An 18,297-nucleotide genomic window follows, 5' to 3' on the forward strand; every position below is an offset into this window, starting at 1 on the left:
GGTCAGCTGTTAGAATAGGTACAACACATAATGAATAATCTTTAGCAGTAGGCTATGTTCCCAAATCATGTTTGAAAGAAATGTTTGGAACACTTATGATAGTAATAATATGAAGAAAAGGATAAAGAAAAGGAGTCACTCCCTCCCACAGCCACCTGCATTAATAGCCCTCACCTCTTGTTATGAGTAAAGGGGCAGGAATTGAAAGGAAAGCCTTGAGGAGATTTTTCATTTTGAGTTACATCTTGTGTTTCAAAGCATTATCTGTGTGATTTGGACCATGCTGATGTGTAATATAAGAACAAGTCAGCTCATTTTTTTAAAATGGGGATGGTTGGGATTTCAATTAGTTCTGATTTCCATGACAACGAATTACATTTGGATTGACAGTGGGGTTCTTAGGTATAAAGTGGCTCATCCTGACTTGGAGCCATCACTTTATTTGAAACAGAATTAAGAATTTAAAGAGCCAGAGGGAAGTATGTAACTGGTAGGCTAAACAGTGGCTCCCCAAAGATTTCTACTTCCAAATCCTCAGAACCTGTGAATATGTTACCTTTTGTGGCAAAAAGGGCTCTGATGAAGTTAAGGATTTTGAGATGGTAGAGTGTCAGGATTGTCGGGTGGGCCCAGTGTAACCATTATAAGAAGGAGGCAGACAGGCAGAGACAGAGAGAAGATGTAAGGACAGAAGCAGAGATCAGAGAGAGAGGCGCCATGCCTCTGGTTTAGCTGGAAGAAGGGGCCCGGAGCCAAGGAATGCAGGCCTCAAGAAGCTGGAAAAGGCAAAGGAAAGAAACAGATTCTCCGCCAATACCTTGCTTCCAGCCCAGTGAAGCTGATTTTGTACTTGTAACCTCCAAAACTGTAAGATGAGAAACTCATGTTGATCCACGAAGTTTGTGATAATTTGTTATAGCAGCAGTAGAAAACTAATGCACTAGCTACTGAACATTAAAGATATCACTTCAAAAAACAAAAACAAAAAAAGGCAGCTTACTGCCTGTCGGAAAAGAGATTTATTGCTTTTGATCTCTAAGACAACCTGCTTCGTTCCAGTTTCTTTTTTCAAACTCCACCAAGGCAGACTTGTCAGGAATTGTTTTTAAAATGTTTTTATTGATTTCAGAGAGAGAGAAAAAACATCACTGATGAGAGAGAATCATTGATTGGCTGCCTCCTGCACAACCACACTGGAGATGGAGCCTGCAACCCGGGCATGTAACCTGACTGGAACTCAAACCATGACTTCCTGGTTCGTAGGTTGATAAAACCACTGAGCCACGCTGGCCAGGCAAGGACTTTTTTTAAGGAGTGTTGGCCAAAAGCAGTGTTTTTGTATCCCACCCACCCCCTCTTTTTTTTTTTTTTTAAACGTCATATATGCCAAAACTGGTTTGGCTCAGTGGATAGAGCGTCGGCCTGCGGACTGAAGGGTCCCAGGTTCTATTCCGGTCAAGGGCATGTACCTTGGTTGTGGGCACATCCCCAGTAGGGGATGTGCGAGAGGCAGCTGATCAATGATTCTCTCTTATCGATGTTTCTAACTCTCTATCTCTGTCTCTTCCTCTCTGTAAAAAAAATCAATAAAATACATTTTAAAAAATCATGTACAATGTTGGGTGGTAGTGCAATCAACAGACTGGAAAAGTTGCTGTAGGAATCAGACTGAATCCAACCAATAGGAGGCTTGTTGCTACACACTGTACAGCACAACTGATGAGGACAAGTGAGGGAGCAGCAGGGATAATCATGAGAACACCAGTCATGATCTTTTCCAAACCCCTTAGTACAAGGTACCATAGTAGGAACCAGCATCTCCCTTCCCTTCTTTACAGTGAGCAAAATGATGTTACCGGAGAGTATCAACTACAGCCTGGCAGTGGTGCTCCTCCTCCTAAAATTCTTATGATTGAAGTAGACCAACTTTTAAAGTAAAGTTCAAAGGCTTGTCATTGCTCAGATAGAATAGTTTCCCAAAGCACTCCCCCGCTTCTTTATGAAATGTAAGCTTATAGATCTGTTATCCTATATAATAAAAGCCTAATATGCAAATCGACTGAACGGCAGAACAACCAGTCTCTATGCTGCACACTGACCACCAGGGGGCAGATGCTCAACACAGGAAAGGCCCCCAGCCGGGAGGCCCCAGGCCAGTTAAGTTGGGTGCCAGCAAGTCCCCCCACCCCCAATCGCCCCGCAAATCAGCCCTGATCACCAGCCAGGCCTAGGGACCCTGCCCGTTCACAAATTTTGTGCACTTGGCATCTAGTTATTATATTACCATTGAGATAGCCAAACATTCCTGCCACCAAAAAGACTTCCACCAGCATTCCTAAATTGCTTTCATTTTAGCCTTACCAGAATATTATAAGAAATTAGCCAGATAATTTTGTTCTCAGATGTATCAACTTAGTATTGGTTACTTATTAAAGTGACTTCATTCTTCCAGTGTGTTATCATTACTGCCAGCCCCCAAGGGAAATAGCAGCAGTTGTTTTCCTAATAATTAAATGTATTTATTGCTTCAAATATGCAAGCATTTAACTTCTAGGCTGAAGAGAGGAAGTGGAAGTAATGTTGTTTATTATATTCTAATTACTATTCTGATTGACTATACCTAAAAAAATTATATTTGTCCTTGTAAGCCAGCAAGAAACTCATGGGACTTGCTTAAAACTTTTATGTAGCCCCTTTTGATCAAAGGCAGTATTTTCACAAATATCCCGAAGAACAAGGTATTTGCCTTAATTTTGCTTATGGGATTTCTAATGTAAATTAGAAATAGGTTACCCCACTTCTCCTATATGCAGGGTGGGTGGAGGATGGCAACTAGGAAATGTTTAAAAATAGAGCTTTTACTTGCAGTTATTTAAAATAGGAACAGTCATGTAAAAGAAGGAATAATTACCGGTATCTTTACTTTCAAAACACATTAACATTACCCTTTAATGCTATCAATAGAATATAAATAATAGCAGCTATTTATTTCAAAAAGTATATTTCTGTGCTTTCTAGATAAAGAATACATTACATTTTTAGGGTAATCAAGCCCAAGAAAATTTGAGTAGACTAAAGTTAGCAGTCTTAAGTAATAACAATAGTTTATTAATAAAGGACAGAATAAAATGTGATTTGAGTTTTTTATTCTTCCTTTCATATGTTTATTCTATGCTTATTAACTTGAATAATTGGGAGGGGAGATGTGGTTTAATTGTAATATAAAAATAACCCACCAAACCAAGAGATGCAGCAAATGAAATGATCTTTTATGGACTTTTTTTTTTTTTTTTTCATTTATAGTGTAGATCTTCCCTGGGAGAAATAGAACTATATAAGAGTTATATGACTTTAATAAATAAGTATGAAAACCAAATAAAGTCTTAATGGCAAACTGAAAGTTGATATACTGCTGGTCCTTGAAGCAGCAATTTTCAGAGCAAGCTCATAGCTAGTATATGGCACTGTGAACTTCAGGGTATAAAGATGCTTTACTTTAATGACTTTACCCTATCCTTTCATCTTCTGAAGGACTTCTTATCCAGTCCTGCTAAAAATGTGGCCTTTGACATTTATTTATAAAATTTAGCACAATATATTGTTCCATGGTTTAATTTTACTCAAGTGGAAGAAAGAATATCAGTTTAAAAACATTTTCCTCACCCTAGGTGGTTTGGCTCAGTGGGTAAAGCATCAGCCTGCGAACTGAAGGGTCCCGGGTTCAATTCCAGTCAAGGCACATGCCTGGTTGCAGGCTCAGTCCCTAGTGGAGGCAGCCAATCGATGATTCTCTCTCATCATTGATTTTTCTATCTCTCCCTTCATCTCTGAATCAAAAAATATATTTAGAAAAAAAAAAAACTTTCCAACTTTCCTGTCCTCTAAATCTAAGCTTTGTCCTCAGTTTGTCCAGTTTTCACCCAGGCACAAATTATTGGGCCTTTGGAGAACAATTATGTGGCCACTAGAAAAGCCCATAACCCATAAATGCCAACAAGCACCAACAAAGACTAATCCCAAGAAAAGCTTTATCTTCCTAACCAAAGCCCTGCGAAAAGGGCAGCATGTCCAGACAGAAATCTTAGGATTCTGATGTTTAAAATTGGAAATAACTTCAAACATTCAAAGGGAAAAATATCAGACCATTAATGCCACAGGCTGGGAATCAGGAAGCCAGTGTTGAAATCTCAGTTCTATGGCTTTGTGGCTGAGTAACTTTTATTGTCTTTCTTAAATGACTTTGGGTTAGGTTATTACATTCAGCCCTTTCCTACTGGATCTGTGGCTTCTGTGTACATACTTCAACAGCAGGAGGCACATCAATATAATTATTAGATTAGGAAGCGTTGCTGACTTTTATACCTTGAAAATACTATGGAAGAGTTTTTCCATTTTTGGACAAGACAAATAAATATGTTTCATTTTGTTCCTTATAATAACAAAATCCCCTGAACAAGATATACACAGCAACTATCAGAAGACTCTGAGGATTGAGAAAAGAAGGAAGTCTGACTAGGGACCTCAGGATTCAAAGGAACCCAGTAGTGAGTTGCCTCCCGGTGTTTGGGGTTTGGTTTTGGTTTTTAACGTCCTATGTATTCCAGTGGGGGGCACTAGAGAAACCCTTAACCCATAATTTCCAACAGACACCAACAGAAAATAATCCCAAGGAAAGTCTACTCATCCTAGCCAAAGCCCTGGGAAAAGCATAGTTGAGTGAGACAGAAGTCTTTTAGCTGCACCTACTGTTCTCCAGGTGAACGCCATGAAAAAGCCACAGTGGTTCCCCTCCCCATTGGATGTGCAGCAGCAGTCTGCGTAGAACCCTGTTTTCTACCCGACCCTGCAATAGCAAGGGTGCATTTCTTTTCTGTGTGTCTGTGAGTGGAGCCCTGTCTTCCATCACTACGTTGCAGGAAAAAAAGTAGCACCCCTCCTTGATCGAGCTTGTGGGTGGACCCTGGCTTTCATCCCCACCCACTTCTACAGTAGAAGCAGGACCCTCTTAACCCAAGTCTGTAGGCAGAGCCCTGCCTTCATCCCTCACCTGCTTTAATGAGATGACTGAGAACATAATCAAAACTCTGTCCACTGTGCCCACCCTGCAGTTCCACACCGCATAGCACTCCTCAGCCAGGTTTGTGGGCAAACGCCAACTTCCATGCCCACCCTGCAGTAAGACGGAGGTGGTGGCCCTCCCTCTTCCCAAGAATGTGGGGTAGAGTCCTGCCATTTAGGTGGCATATAAGTGGGCAGGCAAAATAACACTGCAGAAGCATTACAAAGGCTTTGTAACCTAGGTTGATGTTTGAACCATGGCCTACAAAAGTAAGCCAATATGTAGGCCAGACTGTACACTCTAAAGAGTTTACCTGCCTGCTAATCTTGAAGATTTCAATAGGAACCACAGTCTTATAACACTCAAAAAATCCAAAATATAGTTCAAAATTATACTTAATACCATGAACCAGGAAAATCTCAACTCAGCTGGAAAAAAAAAAATTAACAGATACCTATTTTGAGATGGCATAGATGTTGGAATTGTCAGACAAGGAAAACGGCTATCACAAAAATGCTCCAACAGGCAATTAAAAACACCCTTGAAACAAATGAAAAAGAAATGGAAAATATCACTAAGTAAATAAAGTTAAACGTAACTAAATGGAAATTTAGAACTGAAAAGTCCTTGGCTTTTAGCAGAGTGGGGATGACAGAAGAAAGAATCAACGAACTTGTAGGTCAATAGAAATTATCCAATTCAAATGAGAGAAAATAAATCTCACAAAGTGAACTGAGACCTCTGGGGCAATAACAGAAGACTTAATTCGTGTTTCGGAGTCCCAGAAGAGGACAAAGAGAGGCAAAAAAAATATTTAAAAATTAGTGGCTGAAAACTCCCCAGATTTGCTAAGAGCAGCTAGAGAAAGATGATGTACTTACTCGGAGATACTTTTATGTAAATGAAATGTACTAAGAACAGTGTAGATGAAGAACTAAAACCCCAGACATCCAAGTCCTTTTCAGTACCTGGTATTCATATCTACAAACAGAAAGGGCCTAAAGTTCAACTTAACTTCTGACCATAAGCTGGTTATAACAGTGCCAGATAACAATCTGATATACCCCATGTGAGAAGTCCTCAAAATTTTTCAGAAATGGTTATGGTAAATACTTAAAATTTACTTACATGTAAGCACTTTATATGTATTAACCTAATAGATAAAAATTGATCTAATAATGAATACTCTGATTTCCATTTTATATACCTGCTACACAGAAAAGTTAGGTAACTCACTCAAAATTGCACAGCTGATAGATTCTAGATCTAACTCTTAAGTTTCAGAAGTTATACAAAATATTAAAATGTTCAGGGGAAACGGGTCTTTTAAACGGTCATTTTGCCATTGATTTGCCTTGTATTGAATCAGAACTGTTATCTATAGATATAAAGAGGAATTTGGAATTTCAATCATGTATTCATTTGGACATTATTTAACTATACAGAATGGTGTTGCATCATTTCTTCAGATAGTGCAGATCGAGCTCTTTGCTCTAGAAGCCTTTACGTATTCAAAGAAGCAGCTGTTCTTTAGCAATGTTCATGCCTGGGCACTGTTACCACTGTAACAGTGCTGCCCACTTACACACATGTGCACACTCAGCTTCCTGCTGCACCTCGCCTGTCTTTGCACATGGAAGTGCTCAGTACATATGAATTCCTCCCACAGTCACCACAGACCTTAGGTTCTTATTTGTCGGTGGTATATATTTAATGAAAGAAAATTTTATAAGTTTTGGCTAATTTTCCTTGTCTGTCCATGGTTACCACTATATATAACTAGATTGCAGCATTACTAAAAGTCATATTAATCATCTGATCACAGCATTTGTCAAACATTTTATAATATGCAAAGCACCTGAATACATTGGTTTATTAATTTTCATAACAATTCCGTGAGGTCAATGTTATGCTCCCCTTTCTGCCAGAAGAGCAAGCAAAACTAAAGCTTGTTCAAGGACCATAGACAGTTGTGATAGCAGTGTATTATATAAATATGAAGTGTTTTTATTAAGACCTGGTTATAAACAATATATACCCCACTTTATTCAGATTTACATGATGTCAGCATCAGATTTTCTTAACTTAAGAAATATGGATTATGTTTTGAAAACATAAAAAATGACTTTTATTTCAAACTAGAGGCCACTCTCACAATCCGAGACCCCTTGGGGAATGTCAACTGCCAATTTCTGCCCTGTCCCCGCAGGCCAGGCGGAGGGACCCCACCGGGCATGAATCCATGCACCAGGCCTCTGGTATCCATAGAAGATCTTTGGTTAATCTCTTCCCCACCCCACCCCCACTCCCTTCTTCCCTCAGATTCATCAGTCTGTTCCATGTTTCCATGCTTATGTGTTGAGCGTCTGCCCCCTGGCATTCAGTGCACATCATAGCTACTGGTCAAATAATCACTTTTATGTATATATAGATTATTCAGCTATGGTTTATCACTCTTCAGTCTAATTTAATAACATATTCATTTTCCTCTCTATTCTTCCTGCTTAAAATAAATATTAACTGGAAAATATTTGGGTTCTAGCATCTTAGAAGTTACAATTCAGTAAAATTACAAAGCAAAGAATAATTTCAGTAGAGTCAATATAGTGTAGTGTTATAATCAAAGGCCCTAGAATCACCGAGGCTTGACTCTCAGCTCCCTACAGAGTAAACACATGCCCTTAGGTGAATTACTTAAGACCCATGTGCTCAGTTTTATCAGGTTTATAAAATGAGAAGAAGAATAATATCCATTTCATAGAGTTTTGTGAGTTTAAATGGAATAATATAAAGCACTTGGAATAATGTTTGGCATTAGTAAGCTAGAGATGACAGTAGTAATAAATAATAACTCACTATCTTTAGATATTAAAATGCAGTTATATTCCACACAAGTATATTTTTATGTAACTTTAAATAAATGGATAAAGTTTTAGTTGGCTAATTAGCATGATATTATGTTTTATAGATGTTTAATTACACACTCATTTGGTTTGGGTTGGGTTGGTATTCTCCTGAGATCATAATAGCAAATAAATGATAAAGCCTGAGCTTGAAGTTTGGTCTTCTGACATAAAACTCAGAAAGTTTTGTAAGAGAAGAGATGGGGAAAATAGGGTCTGCTGGGAGCTAATTAAACCTAACTCAATCTGGAATGACTTTTGCTAAAATAGTTCAGAATGCTCAAAACTCAAACAATAATGAATCTTTTCTTTCTTCATTCTTTTGTTAGATTGTGGTCTGAATGTTCATAAGCAGTGTTCCAAGATGGTCCCAAATGACTGTAAGCCAGACTTGAAACATGTCAAGAAGGTGTACAGCTGTGACCTCACAACACTGGTGAAAGCCCACATCACCAAGCGGCCCATGGTGGTGGACATGTGCATCAGGGAAATTGAATCCAGAGGTGAGGCGGGTCAGAGTGGCTGTAATTCCCCAGGAGTGCGAGTCCTAACACTATTCTGGGTACCTCGTTGCACAACCCCGTTGTCTTCTTAAGTTTAGGGGAAATAGAGGAGAATCCAAGATGGCTGCACAGGTAAACACCTAGCCACAGCCGCACACAACAATTTCAATAAAATACAACTAAAATATAAAATGGACATTACCCAGAACTACAGGAAAGTCGACTGACTGGAAACTCTACAACGAGAAGCAAGGAGAAAACCAGAAGGAAGCGCGGAGGAGCTGTAAAAGCCTGAGGTACGGAGACACGCGGTGCGTGGAGAGGACGGAGCCGGAGAGGAGGGAGGCCGAGTGCCTGGCTGGCGTTCCCTAGCAGGAAGGAGATAAAAGCTCCGACTGTGCTGGGCCCCAGTTCCGACTGCTCTGAACCTCAGTTCTAGGCCAGACCCCGGGGACCCAGGCTCACACAGAGGGAGCTGGGCTGCAAGGCAGAACACTGGGGGAGCAGCGAAAGGAGGTCACAGAGGCGCACACATTGCGCGCAGAGAAGGGACAGTTGGCTGTGCCTGGCGGGAAGGAGACAAAGGCTCCGGACTGCTCTGAACGCCACCTCCAACTCCACTTCCAACTGAACTGAACCCCAGTTCTAGGCCCATTGGAGGAGAGCCTAGACTGTTTGGTAGCAGGCGAAAATCGAGGGCACCTTTCTCTCAGAGGTGCTTGCAGCGAGTACTGAAGGACCCTGAGACTCATAGGCGGGGCTGATGGAAGCCAAGGCTATGGGCTCCACCCTGAAACCCCGCCCCATCACGGAAGCTGCGAAAATGCGGAGACAACAAAATAGATCACAAACGAAATGGAGGACAAAAAGCGACTGGATATAGAGTTCAAATCTACGCTTATAAGGTTTTTCAAGAATTTCCTATAAAAGGTCAATAAGACCTGTGAGGATATGAAAAGGGATCAACTAGAATTAATAAGGAATCAACAAGAAATAAAGAATACATTGTCTGAAATAAAAAATATTATGCAGAGTCCTAAAAACAGAATGAAAGATCGCAAGAATCAGGTCATAGATTTGGAACATAAGGGGCCAGAAGACACTCCTCCGCAGAAGCAAGAAGGCAAGAGAATCCAGAAAGTTGAAGATGATTTAAGAAACCTCTGGGACAACTTCAAGCAAACCAACATCAGAATTATGGGGGTCCGAGAAGATGAGAAAGAGCAAGATATTGAAAACATACTGAAAGGAATAGTGACAGAAAACTTCCCCCACCTAGTGAAAGAATTAGACTTACAAGTCCAGGAAGCGCACAGAACTCCAAACAAAAGGAATCCAAAGAGGACCACACCAAAACAAATCATAATTAAAATTCCAAGAGCAAAAGACAAAGAGAGAATATTAAAAGCAACAAGAGCAAAGCAGGTAGTTACCTATAAAGGAGCACCCATAAGATTGTCAGCTGACTTCTCAACAGAAACCATGCAGGATAGACTGGAATGGCAAGAAATATTCAAGGTGATGAATAGTAAGAACCTACAGCCAAAGATAATCTACCCAGCAAAGCTATCACTCAGAATTGAAGGCCAGATAAAGAGCTTCACTAATAAAAAAAAGCTAAAGGAGTTCATCACCACAAAACCAGAATTATATGAATTGCTGAAGGGGGTTCTTTCGGAAGAGAAAGTAAATAAAGATAAAAATTATGAACAACAAATACGTAACTATCAACAAGTGAATCTAAAAACCAAGGAAATTTTTTTAAAAATCTGATGAACAATATTAACTGTTTAATATAATAGAATCAGAGGTATGGAAGGGGAGTGAACTGGGGAGGAGGGGAGAGGGGGATGTGGGAAGAGACTAAACATAAACTGTGCACCTATGGATGAGGACAATGGGGGGTGGGGACCTGGTGGAGGAGAGCAATGGGGGGGGGGGGAACATTTGTAATAATATGAACAATAAAAATTTACTTAAAAAAATGTTTAGGGGAAATGATTTCAGATGGCAAATGATCTGAAAGTCTGAGAGGAGTTACTCTAACAAATAATTAAACAGCTTCATTTTTAAGATACATTTAGGTACATTTAACCAGTTATAGGAAATATGCCTAAAAGCCTATGGATAATGTTTTCATAAATGTCTAAAAGTTGACATATAGATACCAATTCATTGTTCCGTTTTTTGGTTGTTTTTTTTCCCTGGGTCTGAGAAGCAAAGGTGTAATGCTCTTTTAAAACTATCCCAGGCCAAAAACCAGAGCTGCACCCTAATTATTCTTTCTCACTTGGGAAAAATTGCTATGTAGTTTATCTTAGTCTTCTGTTATGTAAGAGAATTTATGGTATAATTAGGGTGATGAATTATTTCCCGTAAGACTTCACATCTTTGATCTAATTAGACATGGTGATGAGCCAGATTACAAATATCCAGGCAGCAGCAGGTCAGAGCTAAAGAACTGTCAGTGAAATGGTTTTATTTCAGAAGAGGTTTCTAAACATGGATATTTATCATTCTTTCTGGCACATTACTTCCTCAGCCTGAAGTATGGCAAGAAATTAACATTTGAAGGAAAGGCCTGATCTCAAAGAAACTGATGAGCTCCTTTGCTTTATTCACAGGTCTTAACTCCGAAGGACTATACCGAGTGTCAGGGTTTAGTGACCTCATTGAAGATGTCAAGATGGCTTTTGACAGAGGTATGTTCTTCAGCCTGTTCATTAACTCGGGGCAATAACACTCTGCCAAAAACGCACCATACCTTACGTTATTCTTTGCGTTATCTTTCTGAACCGTTGATGCTTGTTATACCAAATAAAAAGACTTAGCTTTTGATTTTTAAAATTTTTTTTCTCAGTTGTATTAAACTGCTACATTTCATGGTGGAAAAGGAGCATAAAACTTAGCTACATTACCTGTATATGCAATATCCAACGCTGGTTCTAAGTTCACTGAAATATATGCAGAGCAATTTAATTTACCAAAAAACACAGGGACAGTGGGAGAGGATGGGACAAAGTGATTGCGGATCTCAGATTTCCCATCTGAGTGGCCCCCCTGCCTCCTCCTCACCAGCTCTGACTGAGGGAGGCCCCAGTCCTGACCCGTGTGTGGGGACAAGAAGCCCTGAGGAGCAGAGCGAGCCAGAGGGGAGGACCTTCTGGCATAGGACCCACCCCGCTGTGGGAGGAGGGACCCAGCCAAAGAGGAGCTCAGGCATCTATTGTCTTTAACATTTACACTTAGGTTTGTTCCTGAGGGTCTCCGTTGTGTCTCTAAGTACTGGAATAAGGTGGTACCAAAGAATGCGGGGAGGGAAGCGGAAAGAGCCTCTGTCCTGTGCAAGAATATATTTCTAGTCCCATCGCACTAAACCCCGTCACACGGCTCTTACTGCCCACACAGGGAGAAGACAAAAATACATTTAAGTATTATTGCCCATCTGACATGAGGAAATCTAGGCCAGCCCAACAGTCTGATAAAGTCAGAGATGATGAAGGGAAGGAGCAGTAAGCTAAATCCACATTAGCATCAAGAAGAGCCCCGAATCAGTGCCCAGTTGAAGGTTAAAGAGGCTTTTTTTCCTCTAGAAGGCAGCATGTCCGTCCCCAGCCCCTAGCCAGGGTTCTCCAACTCACACTGACAAAGAAACAATGTTTCCACGGAGCCCAGAGAGCAAATAAATCACAGCAGTTTCCTCTCATTAAAAATACAAGGCAGCCTTTCTGTGCTCTGAAAGCACCAACAGATTGGGGAAAGCTTGAAGAGCTCCCATTGGCTTCGTGTTGCCACACGCTCGGCCACCCAGCTGATCACTTCCGGGCGCTTACACCCCTGAAATAACGAGCTCCGAGGGGAAAAGGCAGCACCATAGAATGCTAGGATGGACTCATTCAGTTCTAAGTAAAAAGGCAGAATTTGGAAAATCTCCCCTCACTTAGGAGATGGCCACTCAACGGAGCACAAATTACGCTGAGGCCAGCACATGCCATTGTAGCCCTGCACGCTTTATCCCCCAGTGGAACAGCAAGCGTCTCTGTGCCCTGGACGGGAGGGGCGTGGGAAGGTCAGCAAACAAAACCCTTGAGCCCCCCTCCAGGAAGACCCCCCAGGAGAGCCCCCGTCTGAGGAGTCGAGGGCTGACAGTAATAAAGCAGCCAGGGGCCAGTCTGTGCTGCTGCGTCCACGCCCTGGAATATAGTATCTAGAAATCAAATCACAGAATGCATTTATATTGCTTTAAAATAGATGTAAGAGAATATATAGATTCTTTTCAAAAAGCAGGTTTTTTAAAGGAACCAGTTTTAGAATTGTATGCATAGTGAGTCCCAGAGTATTAATATTTTAGGCTCCTAGCTTTTTAAAATCTACTTTCCCATGATTCATTAATTCACAATCACTTAAGTAACAGCTACTGTATGCCAGGCACCAGGTTCTTTACTTCAGACACAGCAGTTAACTATGCACACATGGTCCTGCATTCGTGGTGGGCTCACATTAAATAATAATCACACAATGGCTATTGATTTTTATTTTAATAGACACCATAAAGGAAAATATTAATAACTGGGGAGTTAATCTAGTCTGTTAGGGTTAGGGGGATGGGATGCTGGAGACCAGAACAGGCTTTCCCAAAGAAGAAATGTTTATGCTCATGTTGGAAGGATGGATAGGCGCTGGCTGTATATTGATTGGGTGGCAAAGAAACAGGCTGTGTGAAGGCCTGGACAGCATGGGAGTCTGTGCAAAGGCCCTGAGGCTGACCTGTCAAGGCACTGAAAGGTGCTGTGGCTTAGAGAGGAGTCAGTAAAGGAGAGTGGACGGAGATGCAATGAACACAATATTTTACCATGAAAAGAATTGTCTGAATGGTAGACTCTCAGACCAACCTCCAAATTCTGCTCAGCACCATCAGGTAGCTGAACTATAAAAATTGTGACTTTGCTTTCCAAACCAAAAATGGTACTGTAGCCAATGGTGACGGAGGATATTTGAAATCTGGATTTTCATAGAAAAATACGGAAGAAAAGGAAACTTTTTCTGAGTAAAATACACATAAGTATCTCTGTGCCCAGTATGGGGAGAAGTGTGTGGGAAGGTTAAAATGTAAAAATTGACAGTCATTTTTCTACATTCTCGTTGTGCTCGCATCCCTGTCTGCAGATTCGTAGGCCAAGCCCCTACATGCTTCCCCCGGCCGCCCGTGAAGCATTCATGGCGGGCTCAACTTTAAATAATTGCCTTCCTTCCAGGAGGCATTCTGCCCCAGTTTGTACTGCCCCTGCATTTTATTCCATCCCCAGTGTGAGAGATGGACACTGGTGATCTCATTTGACACTCATGTGAGTGTCAAACAGGCCAAGGTATTTGCATTTTAAAAGAGGCTGCTTTAAAAAAATAAAATTTAAATTAAAAAAAAAAAAAAAAAAAGCTTTGGAGCAGTTTTAGGTTCACCAAAAATTTGAGGAGAGATTTTTTCCCATGTAATCCCTCCTCTCATGCTCTGACCCAAGATGTTAATATTCCCCTATTAACATTTGCATTAGTACAATATATTTGTTGGTGTATGAACCAATATTGATACATTAACTAGAGTCAGTGTATGTTAGGGTTCACTGCTTACATTGCACAGTTCCGTGGGTTTTGACAGATATGTGAGGTCATGTATCTACCATCCTGGTATCACAGAACGTTGACTCTCATAAAAACCCCTGTGCTTACACTTCATTCTTCCCTCCTGCCCCGAGCCCCTGCACCCACTGATCTCGCCAGAGTTTTGCCTTTCCCAGAATGTCCTAGAGTTGGACCCACAGAGGACAAAGCCTTTCCAGACTGACTTCTTTTCTTACTGTATTTAAAATTCCTCTGTGTCTTTCTTGGCTCGAGAGCTCATTTGTTTTCATAGCTGAAAAGCATTCCATTGTCTGGGTGTACCTCAATTCATTCCCCTATCAAAAAGACATCTTGGTTGCTTGCAGTTTTTTGACAATTGCGAGTAAAACTGCTATAAACCCTGTGTCAGGGTCTTGGGGGACGCAGGTTTTCCGCTCCCCTGGGTGAACAGGAAGGAGCGCCGGTGCTGGATTCTGTGCTAAGAGCGTGTTTAGCTTAGCAAGAAGCTGCCCGTCCTCCACAGAGGCCGTTCCCCTTTGCACTCTCCTCAGCAGGGCCTGAGATCCTGTCACTCCACATCCTTGCGGGCGTGGGCGTCGTCGGGGTTCTGACTGTGGCCGTGCTGATGGGTGTGTGGTGAAGAGGCTGCTGTGTAACCCATAGGAATCTCCCATAAACCAAACAGCAGAGAAAGCCAGCTAGGCTCTAGGTCAGAGTGGATGCGAATTAAATCTTCGGTAGATGAACAGTCCGGTGTTTTAACCAAGGAAAGTACTAAATGCCAGGGACTGGGGGAGGCCGCCCGCCCTAAAGGAAGGCAGCTTTGCTGGGAGCCCAAGGGCCCAGCGCCTCTCAAAGCCCCTCCACTTGGCAATGCCTTCTGTTCTCGTTGTTTCAACACTTTATGGTTCTGTTTTGTCTGTTTCCCTCTCTTCTCACCGCCTCCTTTACCCCGAGGACTCAGGCAAGCTCCGTACACCAGTGTGGGGGCCCGGGGCAGTACAAAGCACAGACTAGAGACCTTTGGTGCTCGGGGTCTTTTGTAAGTTAAGAGTGCCTCTGTTGCCCTTTCCACAGTCTCTGTGTTTATTTTAAAAAGAAAAGCAGCAATCCCATAGTAGTCCCCTGGGAATTCTCAAGCAGCCATGAAATTAAAAAAAATATATTGTATATTTCTGTTGACCCGCATTCTCTTCTGATTTTCACTTCTTAAGTAACATGTAAAAAGCACTGTAGAATAGAAAACAAACAGATTTTGCTTTTCACAGAGTATCGATCATTTCTATAACGTAGCACACCGAAGCTGATGTTTAAAATGGGAGCATTGCTCATCTTTAAAAACTGTACACAGTAATGCGTCACTTATAAAAACAGTGCTGTGGATCCAAATATTTACTTCCTTTCTTTTAACATCCTTCAAAGATGGAGAGAAAGCAGATATTTCTGTGAACGTATATGAAGATATCAACATCATCACTGGTGCGCTGAAACTCTACTTCAGGGACTTACCGATTCCACTCATCACGTATGACGCCTACCCCAAGTTCATAGAGTCCGCCAGTAAGTACACAGGCGTGCACCCCAACCCCGACTGCCTGCCTCTCCTGGGCCATCCCTCCCCCCGGGGTTCTCTCTGGGTATCTTGAAGGTATTTCATTAAATACATCCTCCTCACCCTCTCCATGGTTGTATATACACTCACAAGAATTGGAACTGTTCTCCAACACGGGTGACTTATAGCGGCTACCACCGGAGGCTTCCTGGTAACGGGCCAGCTAACCCTCATTCTCCAAAGGAAGGCTTCTACCCATGCCCCTGAGATACAGGCCATCTTTCTAAAACAAAATAAAAATAACTAGAAAAATAAAACTAAAAAAACAAGATCAACTCCTTTGTTGTTAGTTTCAGCAAGCATAAAAATTACCGTCAGATTTCAATAGACGTTTCTACAGTCTCACTCTCAGTTCCCATGTTCCCTCTGTGATAGAGCATTAGCAGTGTGTACGCTGGCACTGGTCCACAGATCCCGTTTTAAGGAGCCCTGGTTTGTGTCAGGAAGTTGTTTTTTAAATTCTAGTTAAGATGAAAACGAGAAAAAGCAAAGGCTCATTTGCCAAATTCTGTTTATAGAAAAAAAAAAATCATACTTATAATTCATGCTCCATTTTTTTTTTAAGGGAATTCTGAACAGATTTTAACTGTCGGCATTACCATGTTTTAAGAAAAGATAGGCTATTTCTGTCATTTGCTCGTCTCTCTTAAAAGCCACATGTCTTGATCTTTAAATATAGCTTCCTTGGTAACACTGATTTGCTCTTTGACTTGGAGATTTCATGAAGCACAAACTTGACTTGTTTTAATTTTTAGTTTCCCCTTCAGAGCATTTGTTGAGAATTCTTGTGGTTTGCGGAGCCTTCATTTCTTGCGGGTCAGCTCAGCTCTCATGTAGAGAACAGCCATGAGAATTGCCCTGGTTTTTACAGACTTTCTGAGCCTGAAAGGCTCTAGGTCTCTCCCGTAGGAATTTAACTCTTCTCATTGTGGGCTGGATTTATTGCTGAGGTTCTTGTTTCGTGGGGCAGGCGCTGCTTCCCATAAAGATTGGTCAGATTGGACACACTCCTCCCAGAGGGGTGCTCCCGGTTTGCTGTGATGCCCAGGACAACACTGGGGGCTCAGCTGTCCCCGTGTTGCTTGAGACAAAAACTACATCCAATGTCTTTTCCATAGTGCTTGCCTCCTCCTATACAGTGTAAAGCTAAAAGATAGATATGCTTATTTGTTGTTAGTCACCCTCCATCAGGGAAAGTGAGCTCTCCATGAACAGGGAATTTTGTTTGTTTCCATCCCACCAACACTGCCCTTAACCTCACACCATCTCAAGATTCTCCCTGCACAGACTAAGTGTGGAAATTAAAGGAAAACTAAACTACTCCTTTTTCAATTTTTATGATAGTGTAGTTTCCAATTACTTAGTTCTTTCAAGGTTTCTATAGTAAATGGAATTTCTTCTCTTAATTTTAAAATTAAATTATTGAATTTCAGTACCTGGAATTGCTATTAAGTGGCACTGTTATTAGGCCTCATGGTTCAGAGACCGTGCATTATTTATCCCAGTAAATGTCAAATCATACATCCTTCATCCCCAAGAAACGAACCAGAAGCTCTGGGGAAGCTTTGGGCAGAAACTGCAAAACGGCCAAAGTTTTTTGAATTAAAAAGCTTCAGTCATTGTTTACATTTTGAAATTTATCAAATCTGCTCTGCCAACACTAAGAACCTTTCATGTCATTCCAGCATATTGCCTCTGAGTTGCTTTATTATTTTAAATCTGAAAGCCTGGGATTCCTGTGTCCTGAATGTCAGGTTCTGATCGGATGTGGCCTTCCAGCATCTCACAGCTGTGCTCTGATTTGTGTCCCTTTGCAATTGCCCTGAAACCAAACATTTAAGGGCGCCCCATCTTCATGACGGAAATGTGCTAAATTAGAGCACAGAATTCCAAAGATATCTCTTGTTTCTGATTCCGGAAATAATTATTTTAATGCGATCTGTAACCTCAAAGGAGTGTGCTGGTTTTCTGGCCAACACGGCAGAACTAAAATATGCACATGAAGATGTGCCCCTTCAAAGTTTAGACCTTTGAAAGAGTCCCATTTATTTGATGGACCCTGTTGTCACTCAGAACATTTGGCATTGCCTTCAGAGTCTGCATGTGTCTCCTGAATATCCTAAGTAGTAGAGTATCTTTGTGCTTTGATGACAGATTTAACTCTTTTAGATAACACACAGTCATTTAAAACTAAATCTAAACAATAAAAGAAGTAAATATTAGATGATATATTTCTTGGTTGAAAAAGAAAGAACTTAAATATTAACAGGGGTTGCAGGGGCAAAGGGGTGGCATAGTTTCTGTACTGTTGCTTTCTGAAGGGATTTTAAAAATCTTTTGAACAATGCAGCATTCCTTAAATATGTTTGTAATGCTCTAAAATGACCTCACTTGGGTGTGTAAGTTATTATTTGTATGTAGATATATGTCTGAATTTTCCATAATTACATCCTATATATCCAATGGCCAGTGTTCATAGTTACCAGATTCAAGACTTTCAAGTGAAAAAACTGGGTGGTCTCCCCAAAAGTCCAAGTAAATGGTATTGTCACATTGAAACTAAGCCTTTGGAAATCTGAGGCTTGAACCTTAAAAATACTTTCC

The 18,297-nt window shown here is 41.1% G+C and overlaps 1 protein-coding gene across 4 annotated transcripts in view; it reads left to right on the forward strand.

Annotated features, from left to right (window-relative positions):
* The window catches only part of CHN1 (chimerin 1), a 139,936-nt gene that overhangs the window by 119,281 nt on the left and 2,358 nt on the right, over positions 1-18,297 (forward strand). For all 4 annotated transcript variants that reach the window (XM_036422333.2, XM_036422336.2, XM_036422335.2 and 1 more), the window contains 3 exons: positions 8,292-8,465; positions 11,090-11,167; positions 15,504-15,641. In XM_036422333.2, coding sequence (XP_036278226.1) covers positions 8,292-8,465; positions 11,090-11,167; positions 15,504-15,641 — 390 coding nt within the window. The remainder of the gene's footprint in view (positions 1-8,291; positions 8,466-11,089; positions 11,168-15,503; positions 15,642-18,297) is intronic.

Source organism: Pipistrellus kuhlii, unplaced genomic scaffold (assembly GCF_014108245.1).
Source record: "Pipistrellus kuhlii isolate mPipKuh1 unplaced genomic scaffold, mPipKuh1.p scaffold_m20_p_7, whole genome shotgun sequence".
NCBI lineage: Eukaryota > Metazoa > Chordata > Mammalia > Chiroptera > Vespertilionidae > Pipistrellus > Pipistrellus kuhlii.